We start from the raw sequence: 21,292 nt of genomic DNA, 5'->3' as shown, positions 1-21,292 counted from the left end.
GTTAATCCCGCAATTCTGTACCATTAATCCCGTAATCTTATAACACGTCTTGCTTCTCCAAGCAACTCTCTAATTTATTTATTTTATTTTCTTTTCTTTCTTTTCCCTTTATTTCTTTTCTGCTCTTTCTCTCGCTTTGGTCGTTGATGTTGTGAGAAAATGGCAAAGGTCCACCTTCCTTTTATAGTAAAACCAGATGAATAGATTTGTGACAGCTGCCCCACCTTCTCTCTTTGATGACCACGTCACCTTGACCTTGTCATTCTCTTCTTTTTCCACGTAGTGTCTCCCCTCCAAGATGAACACGTGATGATGACAATGCAAGGCAAAATATGATTCACTCTTCTCCTCTTCTCTCTTGGGCACGTGATTCTCAAATATAAAATATTTCTTTGTCTCTTCTTTCCTTTTAAGCATGATTAACTAACCCAAATTTGGTGACCAAAACTCCACATTCATTGGTCACTACTCTTTGAAAAGTGGCTTAATTATCCAATTAAGCTATTGACTTACATTTAATGACATTGCACCATATCATTAAACTGTAGTCAAATTTCGATGACTCCATTTCCCGCTAATACTATTCCGAGCCTTCTCTTTTTTTTTTTTTTTTTTTTTTAGACGGAGTATTACATCCTCCTCCCCTTATAAGAATTCGTCCCCGAATTCTCTAGGGTTTCGATGATTCCCCTTCTTCCATCACTATATCTTCATGAAAGAACTCTGGGTGCGACGCTTTGAACCTTGACTCATCCTCCCAGGTCAAAATTACACGGTTTCGCTTACCCCAGAAGACTTGGACTTGAGGAATCTCTCGGTTCTTTAGTTTTCGTATTCGACGTTCACCTATTCGGATTGGTCCCTCTGGATAAGTGAGGTTTGTTTGCAGATTTTCGATTTGCTCCATCTCAATAGCTTTGGGATCATGAACATGTTTCCGTAGCATTGATACATGAAACACTGGATGTATCCTCATTTCTTCAGGTAGGTTGAGACGATAAGCTACCTCTCCGATTCGTTCTATAATCTGATAAGGTCTGATGAATCTTACCGCTAGTTTCCCGACTTTCCCGAATCGATCTTTTCCTTTCTGAGCTGACACCTTTAGATAAACCCAATCACCAATACTGAACACCATTTCTCTCCTTGATTGATCAGTGTACTTCTTTTGTCTATCCTGAGCTTTCTTCATATTGGTTTGAATGATCTCCAACTTTTTCATCGTCTCTTCTACAATTTTGGGTCCAAACTCTCTTCTTTCCCCAACTTCGGTCCATCATAAAGGTGTTTTGCATGGCCTCCCATAAAGCGCTTCATATGGTGCCATACCTATGCTAGAATGAAAGCTGTTGTTGTAGGAGAATTCGATTAATGGTAAATGCTTTTCCCAGCTTCCCGCCCAATCCTATATACACATCCGCATCATATCCTCTATGGTGCGAATGGTTCTTTCTGTTTGGCCGTCCATCTCGGGATGATACGAAGTGCTTATGAATAACTTAGTTCCCACTGCTTCTTGTAACGCCTTCCAAAAATTTGAGGTGAATCTAGGATCTCGATCTGAGACTATATATGTTGGCACACCATGCAACCTCACAATTTGGTCCACATACATCTCTGCCAATACTTCTACCTTATCAGTTTCCTTCATAGGTAACAAGTGCGCCACCTTCGTCAGTCTGTCAACAATCACCCATATTGTGTTATTTGATCTACCTCGAGCCGGGGGTAACCCAGTGATGAAATCCAAGGATATGGAATCCCATTTCCACTGAGGTACTGGTAAGCTTTGTAACAACCCTCCTGGAATCTGATGCTCGACTTTGACTTGTTGACAAGTTTGACATTGAGCCACCCATCGCGCCACTGATTTCTTCATTCCCGGCCAATGATAATACCTTCGGATATCTCGATACATTTTCGTCCTCTCGGGGTTGATACTGAGTATTTAATGATGCGCCGACTTCAAAATCTCATCTTGTAGCCTTTCTCCATGTGGTACTGAGATCCTTCCATTAAGTAAAAGTGTACCATCTGATGCCACATGATAGCCACTTGGGTTTGCACCTTCATGATTCTTGACTTCCTCGATGATTCTCTTTAGCTTTTCATCACATTCTTGCTCTTTTCTGATCCGTGCGAGTAAACCTGCTTGGTTTACGGCACGCATGCCTAAAGGCTCACTTGGTTCTACTTCAATTGCCCGTAATGTCATCAACTTGAGTTCATTCGATAACGCTTCCACTTCCTTTCCAACATCGGACGCCAACTTTCTACGACTTCGTACATCTGCGACTACATTAGCTTTGCCTGGATGATATTGAATCTTCAGGTCGTAATCCACCACAAACTCCATCCATCGCCTTTGTCGGAGGTTCAAATCAGGATGTGTGAACAAGTACTTGAGACTCTTATGATCTGTGAATACTTCCATGACTTCTCCATATAAGTAAGATCTCCAAATCCTTAACGCAAACACCACTGCCGCCATTTCTAAATCGTGTGTTGGGTAGTTCTCTTCATGTTTCCTGAGTTGCCTTGATGCATAAGCAATTACTTTGCCTTCCTGCATCAACACACAACCCAACCCAACCCTAGAAGCATCTGCGTACACAGTGTAAGGTTTACCTTGTTCAGGTAATGCCAATACCGGTGTTGTGGTCAAAGCTTTCTTCAGTCTCTGAAATGCTTCATCTGTTTCTTTTCCCCAGATGAACGGAACTCCTTTTCAGGTCAACTTCATCAAGGGCTTAGCGATCGAAGAAAAGTTCTTGACGAACATTCGATAATACCCGGCTAACCCGAGGAAACTTCTTACATCGGTTACCATTGATGGCCTTTGCCATTCCTCGATGGCTTTCACCTTTTCCGAATCTACAGAAACTCCTTCTCCAGACAAACGGTGCCCTAAGAACCCGATCCCTCTTTTCCAGAAAGAACACTTGCTGAACTTGGCATACAACTTCTGGTTTCTTAACCGTTCCAACACTAGCTTCAAGTGTGCTTTGTGCTCGACCTCTGCCTTGGAATATATTAAAATGTCATCGATGAAGATTACCACGAACTTGTCGAGATAATCGTGGAAGACTTCATTCATCAATCCCATGAAGGCCACCGGTGCATTAGTAAGACCAAAAGGCATTACGACAAACTCATATTGTCCATAACGAGTTCTAAACGCAGTCTTCATGACATCACCTTCTGAAATCGGAATCTGATGATAGCCTGACGCCAAGTCGATCTTCGAAAACCAACTTGCTCCCCTTAGCTGATCCAACAACTCGTATATCCTCGGAAGAGGATACTTATCTTTGATGGTGATATTGTTGATTCCTCGATAATCAATGCAAAGCCGCATGCTACCATCCTTCTTCTTGCCAAATAAGACCGGAGCTCCCCATGGTGAAGAGCTAGGTCTTATGGAACCTTTCTCCATTAAATCTTCAAGTTGTTTCTTCAACTCTGCTAACTCTGCAGGTGCCATGCGGTAGGGAGTCTTTGCTATCGGCTTAGCTCCAGGTTCCAAGTTAATTGTGAAAGGGTTACTCCGAGGTGGAGGTAACTCTTTCAACGCTGCAAACACATCCTCGAACTCTTGTACTACCGCAATATCTGTAATTTCAACTCCATTGCTAGCGGGTCCTTCACTAGCAGTTACTGTTACCAGATACGCTTCTCCATCCTTGAGCAAACCTTCCACTCTCAAGACAGCTACTAAAGACACAGACTTACTTGGACTGATCCCGTAGAATACTATTTGCCGTTGCCCGTTCTCCTTGAACGAAATACGACCTTTTCCACAATCTAATTGTGCCCGATAGCCTGATAACCAATCCATGCCCAAGATAACTTCATATCCTTTTAAGGGCACCACCAACAAATCTGCCAGACATCTTCTCGCAAATAACTAACGGAACCCTTATGAGGCATTCTTTTGCTTGGAGGGTTTGGTCTCCGGGAGTCATTACAGCCACATCCATCCTGTCAATCACAAATGATCCCACAAACTCGGCAGCTACCTCAGGGGTCACAAAACTATGTGTTGCCCCGGAGTCGAACAATACATGTGTGGGACGCCCCGCAACATGTAATGTTCCTGCCACAACATCAATATATATCAACAACATAATAATTATCCAACAGAAATTAACCAATCCATCACAAGCAATCACACAACACAAAATCAATCTAGTAAGGTTAAAGAATCCAAATACCTGTGATGGGACCCTTAGATGGGCCTGAAGGTTTAGTATCATCTAGTTCTAAAGCGTAAACTCTACCTCCTATAGCTTGCCTTTTTGGCGCTGGTGCGATTGCAGGTGGAGCTGGAGGAGGATGGACAGTGATTGGCGTAGCTGGGATAGGACGATTGACGCTGCACTGGGTAGAGATGTGTCCTTTCTTTCCACACGTGTAGCATGTAGGATTGTATGAGTTTGATTGAAAGGATCCAGGTTTCTTCCCGTAGCATTCACTTGACTTATGGCCTATCTTGCCACAATTAAAGCATTTCCCTATGAACAGAGATCGTCGACTTGGCCCTCCCGACTCCTTTTCCTTATCTTTACCCTTAAAAGATCTTTGGTTTCCACCATACTTTCCTTCTTGATGCTGCTTGGATTTCTTAGTTGCCGCCTTCTCAGCTTCCAATCCAATCTCCACATTCACAGCCTTTTCCACTAGCTCGGTGAGACTCTCGTAGTTCCCGACTGCCAGTCTATTTTCTAACTCTGGTTTTAGACCAAACATAAAGTTAGATATCATGGTTTCCTCATCATCTTGTCCTCGTAGCACGTGTCATCGCAGTCGCATAAATTCAGATTCATATTCTCTAACCGTCTTATCTCCTTGTACCAAGTTTGCAAACTGGCGTTGAAGCCTACGCTTGGATTCAGGAGTAAAGTACTTGCGTTCAAATTCTTTTTTGAATGCCGCCCAAGTGGTGACCAGATGTCCCACTTGGCGATCCCTACTCTCCCACCATTCTGTTGCGTCTTTGTCTAATTAATACACTGCCATCTTCTTCTTAGACTCTTCGGAACACGTCAGGGTCTCAAAGTTTTTCTTCATAATTCGAAGCCACTGGTTGGCTTGAAATGGATCTGTACCTCCTTCAAAATGTGGTGTCTTCATATTCTTCATGGCAGTTATCAATGGTAACATCGGTGTACTAACTGAAGGTTGTGGTGGCACGAGTGGCTGAGGTTGCACTTGAGGTTGTTGTAGTGACCTCGCTATCACGTCATGAAGCATCTTCAAAGTGTGCTCCATTCCTTCTCCTTGTTGTGGTTGATCATGAACTTCTGGTGCAATCGGGTTGTTCCGCCTAATTGGTCTTGGTCCTTGGACACTTGACTCGCTATCATCTGTTTCTGGTCTTTTCCTTACAGTACGGTTTGGTGGAAAGTTTTCTTCTGGTGGTATCTCTTGATCATGCCCAAACAGATTGTTGTTTCTTCCTACGTTTTCTTCACTGGATCTTTGGTTAGTGTGCGCCAGTGTTTGCACTCTCCCCTCGGATTCATATCCCAGTTTTCTTCTTCTTGAGATTCTGTCTATACCCAGCATCCAATCCTGTCCCCCTTCGCTCCTTCCCCTCCTTCCCATCTGCAATCCACAAATAGGGAATTTCCTATTTAGAATACTATTTAAAGCGGAACTCTGCTGGTTTCCTAACACATCTTTTGCGACACATTTGACGCGATAAAACCACGGAAAGTACGTGATTGACCGCATGATCTAAACCATGCTCTGATACCACCTCTGTAACACCCCCGAACCGTTTTATACATCGGTCAGTCAGCCGGGCAACAATCAAACAAGAACATGCTCGAACGACCTTCCTCTGCCAAGTCCAGAAGTGTCACAACGGGTTTAGAATAGACTTTCCAAGTCACAAAACATAATTCTGTAACCCAGAATATCCATTCAAAACTCGTTTCCTCTAATCTTCGGCCTGAGGCTTTGCAACCCGTACCGAGTAATAGAGTTGTGTTAGGTTGGACTAACCTAATATCAGATTCAACACGTCACGAATATAAAACATACTTTATTTCCTATATATAAAACATGAAGTTCACAAGACCAAAATATTATACATAGGGTCCATGGACGCAGTCGAAAGTAAAACATACATTCATATATCTTGAAAACGAGTCTTTAGCAAAAGATGATCAATCTACACCAGCTCCTACAGTTCCGCGAGTGCTACGGTCCTCTCTACTGGTCACCTGCAAAAGGATGTGAGGAGTGAGTGAACTAGTTTCAATCAGTGAGCCAGGGTTCCCTATCTAGCATATACAACTACCCGTCATTCTAAACCAACCCCAAACACAAGCAAGACGGGTAGTTCAACGATCAATATTCAAATATTAAATTTTAAATGATTAAGCAGTAAACAATTAAACCATAATAAATCCAAACACTCTTTATGAGTGTCATCACATCAATCAACCATATATATACTCCTAGGGCCCAACAGAATCATTCTTCCTCCACATAAGGGACGTCGGCAATCCCTTCACTATTACACCACACAGGCGTAGGCGCTCGCGAATCGCCCGGTCACGATCCTCAATCAGAATCGCCGTGCCCCGGTCCTCTATCGGACTCGCCGGGGGCTGTCACATCCATGTGTGACACTCGGCCTTGGTGATCAAGCCAAGTTAAACCGAGCCCACCACTTTCCGGACCACGACCGGCTTAGTGGTACCACTTGAGGAAGCAATGACCTGCAAACTACTACTAGAACCACCACGAGGTTCTCATACAACAGTACCAACACGAGGTACACACTATAACAACATATAATAATCACACAATCAAAATAATCCGGGTGCTTAGACTAGTCTTGCTATCCACTTAGCCTAGACATCGTCTCAAGCCTCGGACCCACAAACTGACACCTAGACCGGTCCGACAATCCTAGCTCGGAAACCGTCTCCGATGTCAGGAACCTGCATTAAAAACACGTTAACAAATAATTAACCGTGACTCACAGTGATTAACCGATGTGGCTTGACTTTCTGATTCCGGAAGCTGACCAAACCCTTTTTATCTCCTCCAATCTTCGTCTTGATTCCATACCGTTAATCCCGCAATTCTGTACCGTTAATCCCGCAATCTTGTAACACGTCTTGCTTCTCCAAGCAACTCTCTAATTTATTTATTTTATTTTCTTTCCTTTCTTTTCCCTTTATTTCTTTTCCCTTTATTTCTTTTCTGCTCTTTCTCTCTCTTTGGTCGTTGATGTTGTGAGAAAATGGCAAAGGTCCACCTTCCTTTTATAGTAAAACCAGATGAATAGATTTGTGACAGCTGCCCCACCTTCTCTCTTTGATGACCACGTCACCTTGACCTTGTCATTCTCTTCTTTTCCCATGTAGTGTCTCCCCTCTAAGATGGACACGTGATGATGACAATGCAAGGAAAAATATGATTCACTCTTCTCCTCTTCTCTCTTGGACACGTGATTGTCAAATATAAAATATTTCTTTGTCTCTTCTTTCCTTTTAAGCATGATTAACTAACCCAAATTTGGTGACCAAAACTCCACATTCATTGGTCACTACTCTTTGAAAAGTGGCTTAATTATCCAATTAAGTTATTGACTTACATTTAATGACATTGCACCATATCATTAAACTGTAGTCAAATTTCGATGACTCCACTTCCCGCCGATACTATTCCGAGCCTTCTCTTTTTTTTTTTTTTTATCGGAGTATTACTTCAAGTGTCCTAGCGACCACACGTAGCGGGTAAGACAAGTCGCTATGAGCGTGGCGACCTCGTCTAGTCACTACTGAAAAAAATATCTATGTTTCTGTGGGTCAACCCATGTTTGTTGGGTTGGCCCAACTCGAGTTTTAGTCTTCTATAAATACTTTTTATACTTAAATTTGGGATTATCTTTTTTTCTATCTAATCAAAGAAGCCACTTTTAGGTGAAAGGTCTAATCTTGATCATTATTTTTTGTGATTGCTTGATTGTTTTGATCATTAATCATGTTTAGACTTAGATCAACTAATGATTTAGTGTCTACCATGATAATGAGTGATTAGTCATCTTTGGATTCATGGGTTATGATGATTAGGATGATTAAGTGATGATCTAGGATGATTAAGTGATGATCTAGAATGTTTAGAGTAGATTAATATGTTTCCTTGCTTGATTGAGTGATCTTAATGCTAATCTAGAGTTGGCCATTTTAGATTTGAAATCTACACATTTCATTGCCCGAAAGGTGTTCGATGAAATGTCTGAGCCAACTCAACATGCTCTTAACTTTCCCTACCAAAGACATTTGATGTTAGGAGAGTTTTGATAGTTGAATGATATGTTCTTAATGATTGCTTGATTGACACAAACCAAAGACATTTGATGTTTGATCAATGAGAGTAAATGAGCATTTGTCTTGACAAAGAACTTGTTTAGAATTGTTATCTAGACTTAGAGAAATGTGTTGATTGAAACCTTGCCATTTTAGATTGAAGCTTAGTCATTTGAAATCAAATTCCTATACCATGATTCATCATTTATCTATTTGCTTGAAAGTTGCTAGTTAATTATGTTAGAGACTTGTTAGTTTGATCTAATCACTTCATTACATTGAATGCACTTAGCATAAGTATGAACATGTATTCTCATTGAATCAAAACACTTAGAAATGTATTGACATCTAAAATAGTACATTGATTTGAACCTTGTACCCTTGAAAAGTCCATATCAATGTGATTGGTAAGTAGTAGAGGAACTGAGAGTAAAAAACCGAGTAAATGGGTGGAAAAAATATAGAGTCAAAAAGTAAAAAATAATAAAAAGTAGCATAACACTTTTTTTCCTTTTCAAACACAATGAAGAAAAAAATAGCATTATTACCTTTTCTTAAACAGTAGTTGACATAAGTTGGTATGCTTTTGTTTTACTTGACTGGTAAAATATAAGCTGAATATGCAGTAAATATGTTATCGACCAAAAATTTTACTCTATTAATGCAATTTAGTCAAAACCTTTATTTCGTGTAAATAGAATGAAAACAAATTTTACTTGATTGGACAAAAAGTAAAATAACTCATCAGAAATATATCAATATTATTAATATATAATCATTGTTAATATTGCCCTGCTACAGCTATGAATGTGATACAGTTAAAATGCAGAAGAAACATATAAGAATTGGTCTGCAGTCTTATCTGCATTTTTTATCCATTCATCACAAAAATACAGAACAAAAGCTAAATAATAAAAAATAAATTTAACTGCTTTGCAGATCAATTGTATATGTAGAAAAATTCTTCAGCAAATAAAGTAAAAAAGAAGGTGGCCAAAAGCAGAGGTCCAATAGATGATTTTCCTTTTTTCTTTTCTTTTTCTATAAATACTACGCCAAACTTTCTTCCTTATATTATAAACCAAAAAATTATATTATACCTTTATAAACACTTATATATATTTACTTGACATATTCATAAATTAAACATAATTTTTCTAAACAGTATTTATACATTATTTTGTAATCTATAAGAAAAAAAATTGAAAAAATAAAGAGTATTTTTAGTTTGTTCATTTAATAAATTATATAAAAAATTAGGATGTTAAAAATAACATATACATACTTTTATTTTCTATTGATTATTTTGTAATTTTATATTATTATATAAAGTAGTTTGATGAATTCATGCATATTATTTGATATGACATTTAAATTTTACACGGATATATTAATGTAAATTTTATTTTACAGTCACTTAATATTTTTTAAAAATTTAAATAAATTTATTTTAAGTGAATTATTTGATAGTTTATATTTTAACTTATGTTTTGTTAAAAAAAAATTTACATATTAGATTGTCTTATATAACTACGTCTATAAAAAAATCTAGAAATTAAAGAATTATTTTTAATTTGTGGTGTTTTAATGAATCATGAAATTTAGGGTTTGACTAGTTTTTTCGCTACCACCCGCAAACGCAGATTTTGTGGTCGGTGCTATTAGCGTTTTACAACAATCACAAAAGATGCTATAAATCGTTTCAGACCGCTCCAAACATTTTAGTGCTTCAAACTTCCCATGTCGCTCTGTAAACAGCTACAATCTATTCTCACGAGGTTCTGGTGGGATGCTTCTCCGAAAGCTAAAAAGATCTGTTGGGTTTCATGGCAAACTTTGACCAAACCTATGAGCGTGGGTGGCCTTGGGTTTCGGAAAATTGCCCAGTTCAATGATGCGATGTTGGCTAAACTATCATGGAGAATTATAAAGGATCCAAAGTCGCTCCTGGCTACAACTCTGATAGAAAAGTATTGTGTTCATTCCTCTTTTCTAGAGGTCCAGTCACCGTCATGTGCCTCTCATGGGTGCGAGGCCTGCTACTGGGAAGGGACCTGCTACTAAAAGGCCTTGGTTGGGCTCTAGGATCGGGTACTGAGGCTGGGGTATGGGCAGAGCCCTGGCTGTCAACATCGGAACCGATGGCTCCAATGGGGCCTCCAACTGAAGCGACCCAATCATGGAGGGTAAGCGACCTCCTCAAACCAGGAACAAATGAGTGGGGCACGGACATAATCCGTAGTACTTTGCCTCAGTATGAGGAGATGATTCGCAAGCTCATTCCGAGCTCGTCCCATTTGAGAGATGAAAGGGTCTGGATGTTTAATGCATCGGGGGAGTATTCAACTAAATCAGGTTATGCAGTGGCCAAACTCAATAATGGAGAGACGGATACTCAATCTTTTAACTGGAAGAAGAGTATATGGCAAGTGGCTACGTCCCCGAAGATAAACCACTTCATGTGTAAAGCAAACAGCGGGGCGCTCCCAGTTGGCTTTGCTCTAGAGGCGAGAGGAATCGCGACGAACCCCGTGTGCAAGAGATGTGGAGAACGTGAAACGGAAGTACATGTTCTCCTACAATGCCCTTTCGCGATGAGAGTTTGGGAACTGGTTCCTTGTTTATTCAAACCGATCGCACAGAACATCAATTCTGTTGCTTCTCTGCTTACTCAGTGTCAACGGATGATTTCACTACCACCGATAGGTCTAGGAAGCACACAACTGTACCCTTGGATCATGTGGCTCCTCTGGATTAACAGGAACCAGCTTGTGTTTGAAAACAAACTCTTCTCAGAGAAAAGCACAGTCCTTAAAGCTGTGCGTGATGCTAAAGCTTGGAAGGCGGCTCAGACATTTGTCTTAAAGCCTTCTTTACCACAGTATGTGGGCGATCCAACACCTTCACCTGCTGTTAACTCATGTATTTGGTCTGTTTTTTCTGATGCAGCATGGGATCAAGCAACAGGAAATTGTGGACTAGAAGTCAGTACTACTTTACTAGTGATTAGTGAATAGACTAGATTATGTTCTTTATATATTATATCAAATCTCATTTTCTTTTTGATGTAGAACTTTTAATGATCATAGCTATTCCAACCATTCATCTTGATATAATCTCTCATCACAAGATCGAGTTTCGTTTGGTTTGGGCCCGGGTTGACCTTTACAATACCATATTATACTTTATAAATTCCAACTAAAACCAATTGGTACTTAATTGATTGATTATGTGACTTCTATGTATTACTACGAGTCTTCTCGTATATATTTTCTTAACTTTACACCGACGTTTCAAACTCGTAAAAAATCAGATGCTAAAGCGATTTATTGGGTTGGTAATTGCAAAATATAATAGCTACGGATGATGGATCAAAAAGTACAGTAATTTGAATGATAATATTTTTGGCCATGTAATTTATATTTTTTAAATGTGAATTTGGAGGTTTGGAATCAAATCATCTCTTTTTCATGGGCTTGGTTTCTGAGTTTTTTTTTTTAAGACGCCGGCTTCGTAATAGTTTATCCGGAGTGTTTATCATACATAAGTATTAACCAGACGTTGAACAAAAAAAAAAGTATTAACCAGACAGAAAAAGGGATTGGAAAGGGTTGTTAACCAGACAGAAAAGGGCTTGAAAAGGGTTGGTTAGAAACAAAACCCCGAATTTTGTTATTGTTGAGCACGCAAAGAATCACAGTGGTGCTTTTATTTTATTGACATAATGCATGTTTCATTAATACGGTGCAGTAAATAAACTATGTCAACACTATCGATAAATAGGAGTATTTAAAATGTTAGACAAAAATAATTCTAAGTCCCAATTACATAATAGATCAGAATCATTTTTTTTTCTTAGATGATACTATTTTTAGCATATATTATTAATTGATTATATAGTTACCTACGTTTTTGAAAATACTAGACTATGGACCTGCAAAGAACCTTGTGGGAATTCACTTCTTTGGAAATAGAAAATTCCTTTACCAAACAATTGAGCAATTTGTATCTTCCTCGTGTTAATCTAAAATTATCAAAAACTAAAATTTGTTTCTAAAAATATCTATCACCGACGTTAATTATATTGGTAATCCCAAATTAAATATATATTGAAAACTCTAGAACTAATTAATATACCCTAATGAGCCAAAACATTTTCATTTTCTTTTCATCATATAAGAATTAAATAAAACATATTTAATCACATGATCAACGAACCGAGTATCCAATGACTATGCGAGCCTCAAATCAACATTTTACAGATAAATTTGTCAAATTCAATAATCTAGAAAAGAGCAAAAAGAAGAAGAAGGATTCAGTCCAATAAGCGACCCCAATCTATATTTATACAAATATATTATAGATAAGATAACAATTTATATTTGTAAAGTCTTAAGAAAAGAAATCAAGCATTGTTTTATAAAAAATTATTTAAAAATTTTAGTATGATTTCGTTAGATTAGCAATTTTTTTCTCACAAAAAAGTCGTAAGAAATTAAAATTTAGAAAGTAATTTAATTTATATCAAAGTGTAAAAAACATGAAAAATGTCAATTTCGACCCCAACAATTTCAGTCGTGTCAAATACGACCCGAACAATAGATCAGTGCCAAATACAACCTCAACTCAATTATAATTCAAAAAAACTACCAGAACTTCTTAAAACGTGCCTAAATCTACATTGACTTTAACATAAGTTAGTTAACCGTTAACAAGATAAAACTACGTCATTTTGATATACGAGGAAAACTGCCAATTTCGACCCTAACACTCTCAATCGTGCCAAATAGGACCCGAGCAAATGGTCAGTGCCAAAAAAGATCTCAACTCAATTATAATTTAAGAAAAACTACTTGAACTTCTTAAAACGTTCATAAATCTATATTGACTCTAACATAATTTAGTCAACCGTTAACAAAATAAGACGACGTCGTTTTGATAAATATATATATATATATTAAAATATGTTCATTCCATGACTCAAACCCATGCCGGGATATAATTTTAAAGGGACACACTAACAACTAGACTAAAGTAGTTTTTGAAATATTATTACAAATTAAAATTCTCCATTATATAAACTACTATTCTTCTTCATCTTATCCAATTAAAAACTTTGGTGATTGATTTTATATATTTTAGTTATTGTTTAATATGATGTACAAGATATCTTAGTAAAAAAAAAGTAAAATGCCTCTTAACATTTTTGAACAAAATATCAAAATAAATAATATTAAATTTGAAAAATAAAAAAACTTTCACTTAAGTTTAAAAATTAAAAATAATTTATATAATAAAATTTTATAAATAAATTCAAAGTTTTAAGTATATTTAAGATCGCATAATAATAAATGTTTTATTATTTATATTTTAGTAAGATATAAGTTTATTAAAGATATGATAAATAAAAAACATGTTAATGTATTTATATAAATCAGAAAAAATTATCACCAAAATTTTAAATTGGATAAGAGGAAGAAGAATAGTAGTTTATATAATTTCAAATTTGTAATAATATTTTAAAAAGTAACTTTTATCTAGTTGTTAGTGTGCCTCTTTAAAAGAATATCACAACAAATCCGGAATGAACATATATATATATATCAATACGACGTCGTCTTATCTTGTTAACGGTTGACTAACTTATGTTAGAGTCAATGTAGATTTATGCACGTTTTAAGAAGTTCATGTAGTTTTTCTTAAATTATAATTAAGTTGAGATCGGTTTTGGCACTGAAAATTTGTTCGGGTCCTATTTGGCACGACTGAGAGTGTTGGGATCGAACTTTTCCTCATATATCAAAACGACGTCGTTTTATCGTGTTAACGGTTAACTAACTTATGTTAGAATCAATGTAGATTTATGCACGTTTTAAGAAGTCTAGATAGTTTTTTTCGAATTATGATTAAGTTGAAGTCGTATTTGTCACTGATCAATTGTTCGGATCGTATTTGGCAGGACTAAAATTGTGGGGTCGAAATTGGCATTTTTCCCCTAAAAAGCACATATACAAACATACTGTAGAAAGTGACGCGGGGTCCGCACTCAATGCCATTTATGATGACATCATCACATTAATAAGCCACCAAAAAGAACTTGAGTACCCTCTACGTTTCCTCTCGTCTTCCTCCTCTCAATACATATAAACCCTTCCTTTCTCATCTCCTCTGCTTACTGTTCTCTAATCTAATCTACACTCAGCTTTCATTAAAAAACCTAAACACTTGAGTTTCTGAAAAATGTCGGAAGAATTCGACGAATCTGAGATCATTTTCTCCGACAACTTCTTCCCAGCTCGCCGGCGTGATGAAGCAAACGAGAAAGAGAATCTTCCGGTTGAGTTACGAGAAAACACAAGACGGAGAAGGAGCAAAACGACGTCGTTGCCTTCACCGGCGGCATTCTCGACGTCGCTTCCGGTGAATATACCGGGTGATATGATGCGGCGGAGGTACTCGGAGGATGATGAAGAATATTCCGATGACGACGGAGGAAGTAGGAAAATGGTTCCGCCGCATCTGATCGTTGGACGGAGGATGGAAGGTGGTCAGATGGCGTTTTCCGTTTGTACAGGTAACGGGAGGACTCTCAAAGGAAGGGATCTTAGCCGGGTTCGTAATTCGGTTCTCAGGTTAACCGGTTTTTTGGAGGCTTAGTTTCGGACCGGTTCCCGGTTTAATCAAAATTTTCCGTCTTCCAAATTTTTTTTCTCTTTAGCGGAAGAATCAGCGGGTTATTGTGTTTTTTTCTTTAGTTTTTTTTGAAGTTCAAAAGGAAAATGTTAAAAGCATTTATTTCCTTTTTTATTTATTTAATTTCTTAATTTTGATTGTTCTCAAAAGTATAATAGAGAATAACAGAAGAAAATCATTCCAGAATATACGTTATTAGAATAATATGTAGTTGTTCTTTGCAGAGATTGAGATCTAATGTTCATCAACTATGCGTTTATGCGTATGAAATTGGATCTATTGTATAATGAATAATTTTTTATTTTGAAGATCTGTAGAAATTGGAATATAATTTTGCTCGCAATCGAGATAAAGACAAATAGAACCAGCTGTTCGGTTCTAATTGATTGAGAGAGAGAGGTCACATTTCTTGCCGGTGACGGCAACGTGAAAAGAAGGAATTATTTTAACGTATTTTAACTAGGGCGGGGCAAAAAAACCCGAAACCGAAGAACCGAACTGAATCCGATCCGAAAAAGTAGTACCGAACCCGAACCGATATTGATATAGTATCTGAATGGGTTCAAAATTTTGGTATTTAGATAACCAAAACCGATCTGAACTGAAGTATTATGGGTACCCGAATGTATCCGAAATATACTTATATACCTAAATATATTAATTATTTTTAGATTTAATACATATTTAAAAACATCCAAAATATATAAGATACTTTTAAGTTATCCAAAATACTTGAGAATATATACAAACTATGGGGTGTCCGCGCGTAGAATATTGTTTTATTGTTCTTAAATATTATTTTCTGATGATGTGATTATGTGGTCAATATTTATTTGTGAATAGCATTATTTGATGTTTTATTATGTTATGTACACTACAAGAAAACATATTTTTTACTAGGGCAGTATTCGTTGTAAATTCGTCGTAAACGGAGTGTTACGACGAATTAACCTCGAAAGACGTTTCGTTGTTAAACGTCCGTCGTAACGGAGGTTTTATCGTAAACGACTCGTTACGTTTACGACGAAATATATTCCTCGTAAAGCGCAAGGAAAGAATTCGTCGTAAACGACACGTAAGGTTTCGTGGTAAAGCCCACGTAATGATTTCGATGTAAAGCACACGTAAATACTTTCGTTGTAAATCACTCGTAAACATTTCGATGTAAAACCCTCGTAAATCTTTGGACGTTAATCACTCGTATACATTCGATATAAACTCCATGTAATGTTTACGAGGAGTTTACATCGATTCTTATTATATTATTATTAATTAGTATATGATAAATTTTAATTTATATTTAATATTCAGAATTTAAAATAATTTAAATTTTAAAACGAAATATGAAATTGAAAAACATATTTTAAAAAGCCATTTAAAAGTCATACAATAATATTTAAATTCATAATACAAACAGAAATATAAAAAAAACTACATATCCTCGAAGTAGTTCGTGAGGTTGCTCGGCTGTTGACGGGTTGGATCGGACTTCTGGGGATCTCGTACTGGCAACCCAAGAGCGGCTCGTCTCTCACTCAACATTCTCTGCATAACCGGGTTTCCCACGGCCATCACGTCTAGCAAATCCTCAAGAGAGTCTAAACGAACATGCTGGCTATCCATTCGAGCCTTCATCTGAGCAGTCTCTTCATCCCATCTCGAAGTGTATGACGAAGTTGCCCTTGCAACTTCGTTAACAGAGCCTATACCGACTATCCGTACCTTCTTTTTAGGAGCCACCTATAAAATCAAAACATATATTAATATAGTTAATTATGTTAAAATATTTAAAATAATGTAAACAAAAATTTTAAGTTGTACCTCTTCGAAGATTCTGTCGGCCTCTTCGGTGGACAATGTGACTGGTAATCCATCGGGAGACTCCTGGGTTAGTTGCGTCTCCCGTTCTTCAATCCAACCAGCCACTGCTTGAAAGAGTTTCTCAGATGCAGGATCCACAAAAACTCCGTCGGATGTGGCGTGAGTCATCTTGAATAGGTCAGACAGAGATGGTAAGACTCCCGTCTTCTCGAACTACAAAAAAAAAAATTATTTAAATATTAAAAATTATATTAATTGAATATTTAAAAATATATATTTAAAACAAAACTTACAGCTTCTAGACGGACTCCTGCATGAGGTTTTTGTCCGGTTCTGTGAAGCATGGGCAAATGACCATCTTTATCCTTCGTCCTTCGAGAAGTCGAGCACGAATTGGCCTTTTTGATCGAAGAGGGGTGCTCCCAATTGGCGATGAGGCCATCCCACACATCCGTCGTGAGCTCAGTGGGCTTTCCCTCATACCCGTAGATCTCCCACTTGTCCTTCTAATCGGAGACTATGTTGCAGAGGCGGATCTTTGCCTTTGCAACGAATTCCGCCTTCACCCTCTCGGTGATTCCCAAAGACCAATGCCACTTTTGCTGAAACACAAAAATTTTGAAAAAATTACAATTAATAATAAATATTAAATATATATATATATATAAAAGTGAAAATTTAATTAAATTTAAAAATCTTACCGCAAAACATTTAAACCACGTGATCTTAACGTGATTTGGTGTTTTGCTCCAGTTCGGATATGCCCCGTCGTAGTAATCCTTAACCGTCGCTGAAACGCTCCGGCTAACACGGTTGTTAGTCCCAAACCTGAAAAAACAATTTAACCGTTAGAAAATAAAAATAATTTAAATTTTAATGTAATAAAAATTAATAACTTACCAATAAGTTCCTCGGGGTCTATCGGGGTCTAGTACATCCAAACCCTCCCGTCCAGGCTGGGAAGCAAATCATCCACCGTATATCTCGCGAATGGAGCATATGAAGGCACACGCAAATCCGGATGAACTGCACCTTCTGGGACAGGCTGAGGTGCAGCCGCTGGAGGAGGAGGTGGAGGCATCTGCGGTGGAAGAGGAGGACTCGAAAAAACTCTCTGAGAAGTCTGAGAGTCTGCAACTGCATCGGAAGACGATGGACCGGAAGAAGATGTACCGGAAGAAGATGTACCGGAACCATCGCCAAACAACTGGGCATAAGTAGGTGCTGCTGGTTTCCTTCTAGGAGCCATCTAAAAAAAATTAAAATAAATTTAATCAATTATGACGACATAATTAAAAAATAATTCCGTTACCTAACTAATCACCTAAACTATAGTATTCCGTCATCTAACTAATCACCTAAACTAATTGCCTAACTAATCACCTAAACTAATTACCTAACTAATTAATCACTTAAACTAACTTAAAAAAAAAAGAGGAAAGAGAGTGTACCTTAGAGGGAGCGCAGAAGAGTTTGGGAGGAATGAACGAGGCAGCCTTGTTCTCGGCGTCTCAATATATAGAAAACGTTTTGTCGTAACGCGACGTAATATTACGACGAAGTTACCAGGCCCGCTTTTTTCCATTTACGACTAAGTTACCATGCGCGCGTTTTTCGGTTTACGACAAAATTACGTCGAAACGTCCGTTTACGACGAGTTACCAGGCCCGCGTTTTTCCATTTACGACGAAGTTACCAGGCCCGCGTTTTTCTATTTACGACGAAATTACGTGGAATAGATTTAACCATTTACGACGATTTTACAACGCTTAACCCTAAACACAGAGAATGAAATCCCTAAACCCCAAAGTCACATATCATCTAACATCATATCTTTCTCTACTACTTCTTGCTCTTTCTCCAACTTAAACTCTAAAACCCTAAAACTCCAAATAATTTTTTAAAAACTAAAGAAATACATATTATATAAAACAACATTTGTTACACATACATTAAGATGGTAAAAAAATAATATTTCTTTAAACATACGTTACAATAGAGAAATACAACATTTGTTACATATATTACATCACTCTAAATCGTTTTCGTTCTCATCAATATTACATCACTCTAAATCGTTTTCGTTCTCATCACTATCATAACAATCATCATCGTCGCTCTCTCGAACTCGTCTTCACGTGCTTCATATGTCGCATCTTCGGGAATATCTTCATATTGAAAATTTTGCGGGTCGATCAAAAGGATTTCATCAGTTGGTTGTTCTGGTACCTCAACTTCATTGATAGCGTCTTCTTCTTGCTAGGGCGGTTTTTCTCCAGCGACAATGCGTCCACGAGGTGTAATTTTGATAGCAGCTAACCAGTTTATCCCAGAAGTTCGAAGCCGAGGATAAGGATGGAAGCTAACTTGCTCGGCTTGTGAAGCTAAAATGAAAGGCTCAAATTTGTTGTATCTTCTCCCAAAATTGACATCCACAACACCAAATTTGTTATACCGAATCCCTCGATTCACAACAGGATCGAACCATTCACATTTGAAGATGACGCATTTTAGCTTCAATAACCCCGGAAATTCCACTTCAATAATCTTCTGCAAGATCCCGTAAAAGTCTGTTTCACCTTTCACACATATTCCGTAGTTACTCGTTGCCCGATGTCTCCCATACTCGTATATGTGAAAGGTAAATCCTCGTGTGAAATACATAGGTGATGTGGTGACCTTTGCAACTGGACCTTGAACCAATACGTGAAACCATACGGGATAATAAGGATCGTCATAATCAACCTGCAAAAAAAAGATATTCTTAATTAATATTGAAGTATCAAAACACTTACTTAATTAATCAATGTATGAGATATATTACGTACATGTGATTTTAACCCCTTGACAAAGTGCTTATCTTTACGTGTGTCCACGTCAGTTGCAGATATTCCTGATATTGCTTCTTCAACTTGAGATACAAACATGCTGCAAATTAAACAAATAATCAAGTCATACATAATTAACTTCAATTCATATAATTAACATTCACAAAAATATTTACCTTTCAAAGTAACGGGTCACTGCATCCTCGCAGTTGAGCAGAATATAAGCGTGGGCACTATGTTTATTCTCTTCACATGACCACCATACTTCTTTCGTTTTACCACCAAACCGTGCAATTTCGCATAAAATGTCAGGAACACCATCAATTGGATATGATATCGGTACTCCACTATCATCATATCTTCTAGGAACTCTTTTTCTCGTACGAACAGTTGGAGCAAAGTAGTATGATGTGAAGTTAGATGTTTCGGCTGTCAAACTCCCCGCAACTATTGAACCTTCCACCTTTGCAAGATTTCTTGCTTTCCCCTTCAAATGTTTCATCTGTCGCTCATACGGATACATCCATCCGTTGTGAACAGGTCCACGAAGCAATGCTTCATACGGTAGGTGGACAACTAGATGCTCCATGACGTCAAAAAATGAAGGAGGAAATATCTTCTCCAGGTTGCACAATATGATCGGAATGTTCTGATGAAGTTGTTCGATGACTTCTTCATTGAACGTACGTGTGCTAAGATCTCTGAAAAATGCGCCGATGGCTGTATATTGCAAAAGTAATCAAATTAATAACATTTCATAACATATGTATATATATTATAAAATTATAATTACATGTAAGTGTTTCATGGACATTTGCTTGAAGGAGCTCGGCAAAAGCAAATGGAAGTAGTCGTTGCATAAACACATGACAATCATGACTCTTCATTCCAGAGAACTTTTGACCTCGTTCAACACATCTTGACAGATTTGAAACATAACCATCATGAAACTTAACTTCTGATGCAACCCAGTCAAACAAGGTTGTTTGGCTTCTAATGACAACCGGAAGATGGGAACATGAACGTTTCCATTGCTCTTGATATGTAACTCACTTCTTGAGCAAATATCAGGTAAGTCCATCCTTGACTTTTTGTTATCTTTTGTCTTCCCAAGGACGTTAAGTAATGTATTCATGATGTTCTCAAAAAAGTTCTTCTCAATATGCATGGCATCCAGATTGTGGCGTAAGAGAAGATCCTTCCAATAGGGTAGCTCCCAAAATATACTCTTCTTATGCCAATTGTGAGAGACACCATACCCATCAGGCATATTTCCAGGAACATGCCAATTTCCTCCAACCTTAACTGTTTCATGAGCTCCGTAATAATCAATGTCTGCTTCGATCTGCTGGCCGGTGAGATATGGAGGAGGACCGTCTCTGACAATTTTTTTGTGCCGAAACAATGTCTTATTTCTTCTGTACGGATGGGCAAGTGGAAGAAAGCTACGATGACAATCAAACCTACAACTCTTCCTACCATTCTTCAGTTGAAAAACATTCGTCGATCCAAGACAATATGGACAACATAATCTTCCATGTGTTGTCCAGCCAGACAACATCCCATAAGCAGGGAAATCACTTATCGTTCACAACAGAACTGCTCGCATCGTAAAATTAT

The 21,292-nt window shown here is 37.7% G+C and overlaps 3 protein-coding genes across 3 annotated transcripts; 1 reads left to right on the top strand and 2 right to left on the bottom strand.

Moving 5' to 3' along the window:
- Positions 1 to 670: 670 nt before the first annotated feature.
- Positions 671 to 1,222, bottom strand: LOC106442838. The gene has a single exon (XM_013884475.1). It carries the CDS (start codon positions 1,220 to 1,222, stop codon positions 671 to 673), a length of 552 nt encoding a protein of 183 aa, XP_013739929.1.
- Positions 1,223 to 3,851: 2,629 nt separating this feature from the next.
- On the bottom strand, positions 3,852 to 4,764 carry LOC106442836. Its single transcript, XM_013884474.1, has 2 exons — positions 4,215 to 4,764; positions 3,852 to 4,096 (listed from the first exon to the last, which is right to left on the bottom strand). The coding sequence occupies exons 1-2, from the start codon at positions 4,762 to 4,764 to the stop codon at positions 3,852 to 3,854; spliced, it is 795 nt and encodes a 264-aa protein (XP_013739928.1).
- Positions 4,765 to 14,271: 9,507 nt separating this feature from the next.
- Positions 14,272 to 15,248, top strand: BNAA09G26720D. The gene has a single exon (XM_013804213.3). It carries the CDS (start codon positions 14,571 to 14,573, stop codon positions 14,985 to 14,987), a length of 417 nt encoding a protein of 138 aa, XP_013659667.2. The 5' UTR covers positions 14,272 to 14,570; the 3' UTR covers positions 14,988 to 15,248.
- Positions 15,249 to 21,292: the final 6,044 nt, after the last annotated feature.

This window comes from Brassica napus, chromosome C5 (assembly GCF_020379485.1).
Source record: "Brassica napus cultivar Da-Ae chromosome C5, Da-Ae, whole genome shotgun sequence".
Taxonomy (NCBI): Eukaryota; Viridiplantae; Streptophyta; class Magnoliopsida; order Brassicales; family Brassicaceae; genus Brassica; species Brassica napus.
Note: the sequence above shows the minus strand (reverse complement) of the source record. Positions and strands in the feature narration are given on the sequence as shown.

Coding starts and splice junctions, on each gene's coding strand:
- LOC106442836 (XM_013884474.1), bottom strand. CDS start 4,764: ATGATATCTAACTTTATGTTTGGTCTAAAACCAGAGTTAGAAAATAGA. Junction 4,097..4,214: donor ATCTAAGGGTCCCATCACAG/GTATTTGGATTC, acceptor ATGTTGTGGCAG/GAACATTACATGTTGCGGGG.
- BNAA09G26720D (XM_013804213.3), top strand. CDS start 14,571: ATGTCGGAAGAATTCGACGAATCTGAGATCATTTTCTCCGACAACTTC.
- LOC106442838 (XM_013884475.1), bottom strand. CDS start 1,222: ATGAAAAAGTTGGAGATCATTCAAACCAATATGAAGAAAGCTCAGGAT.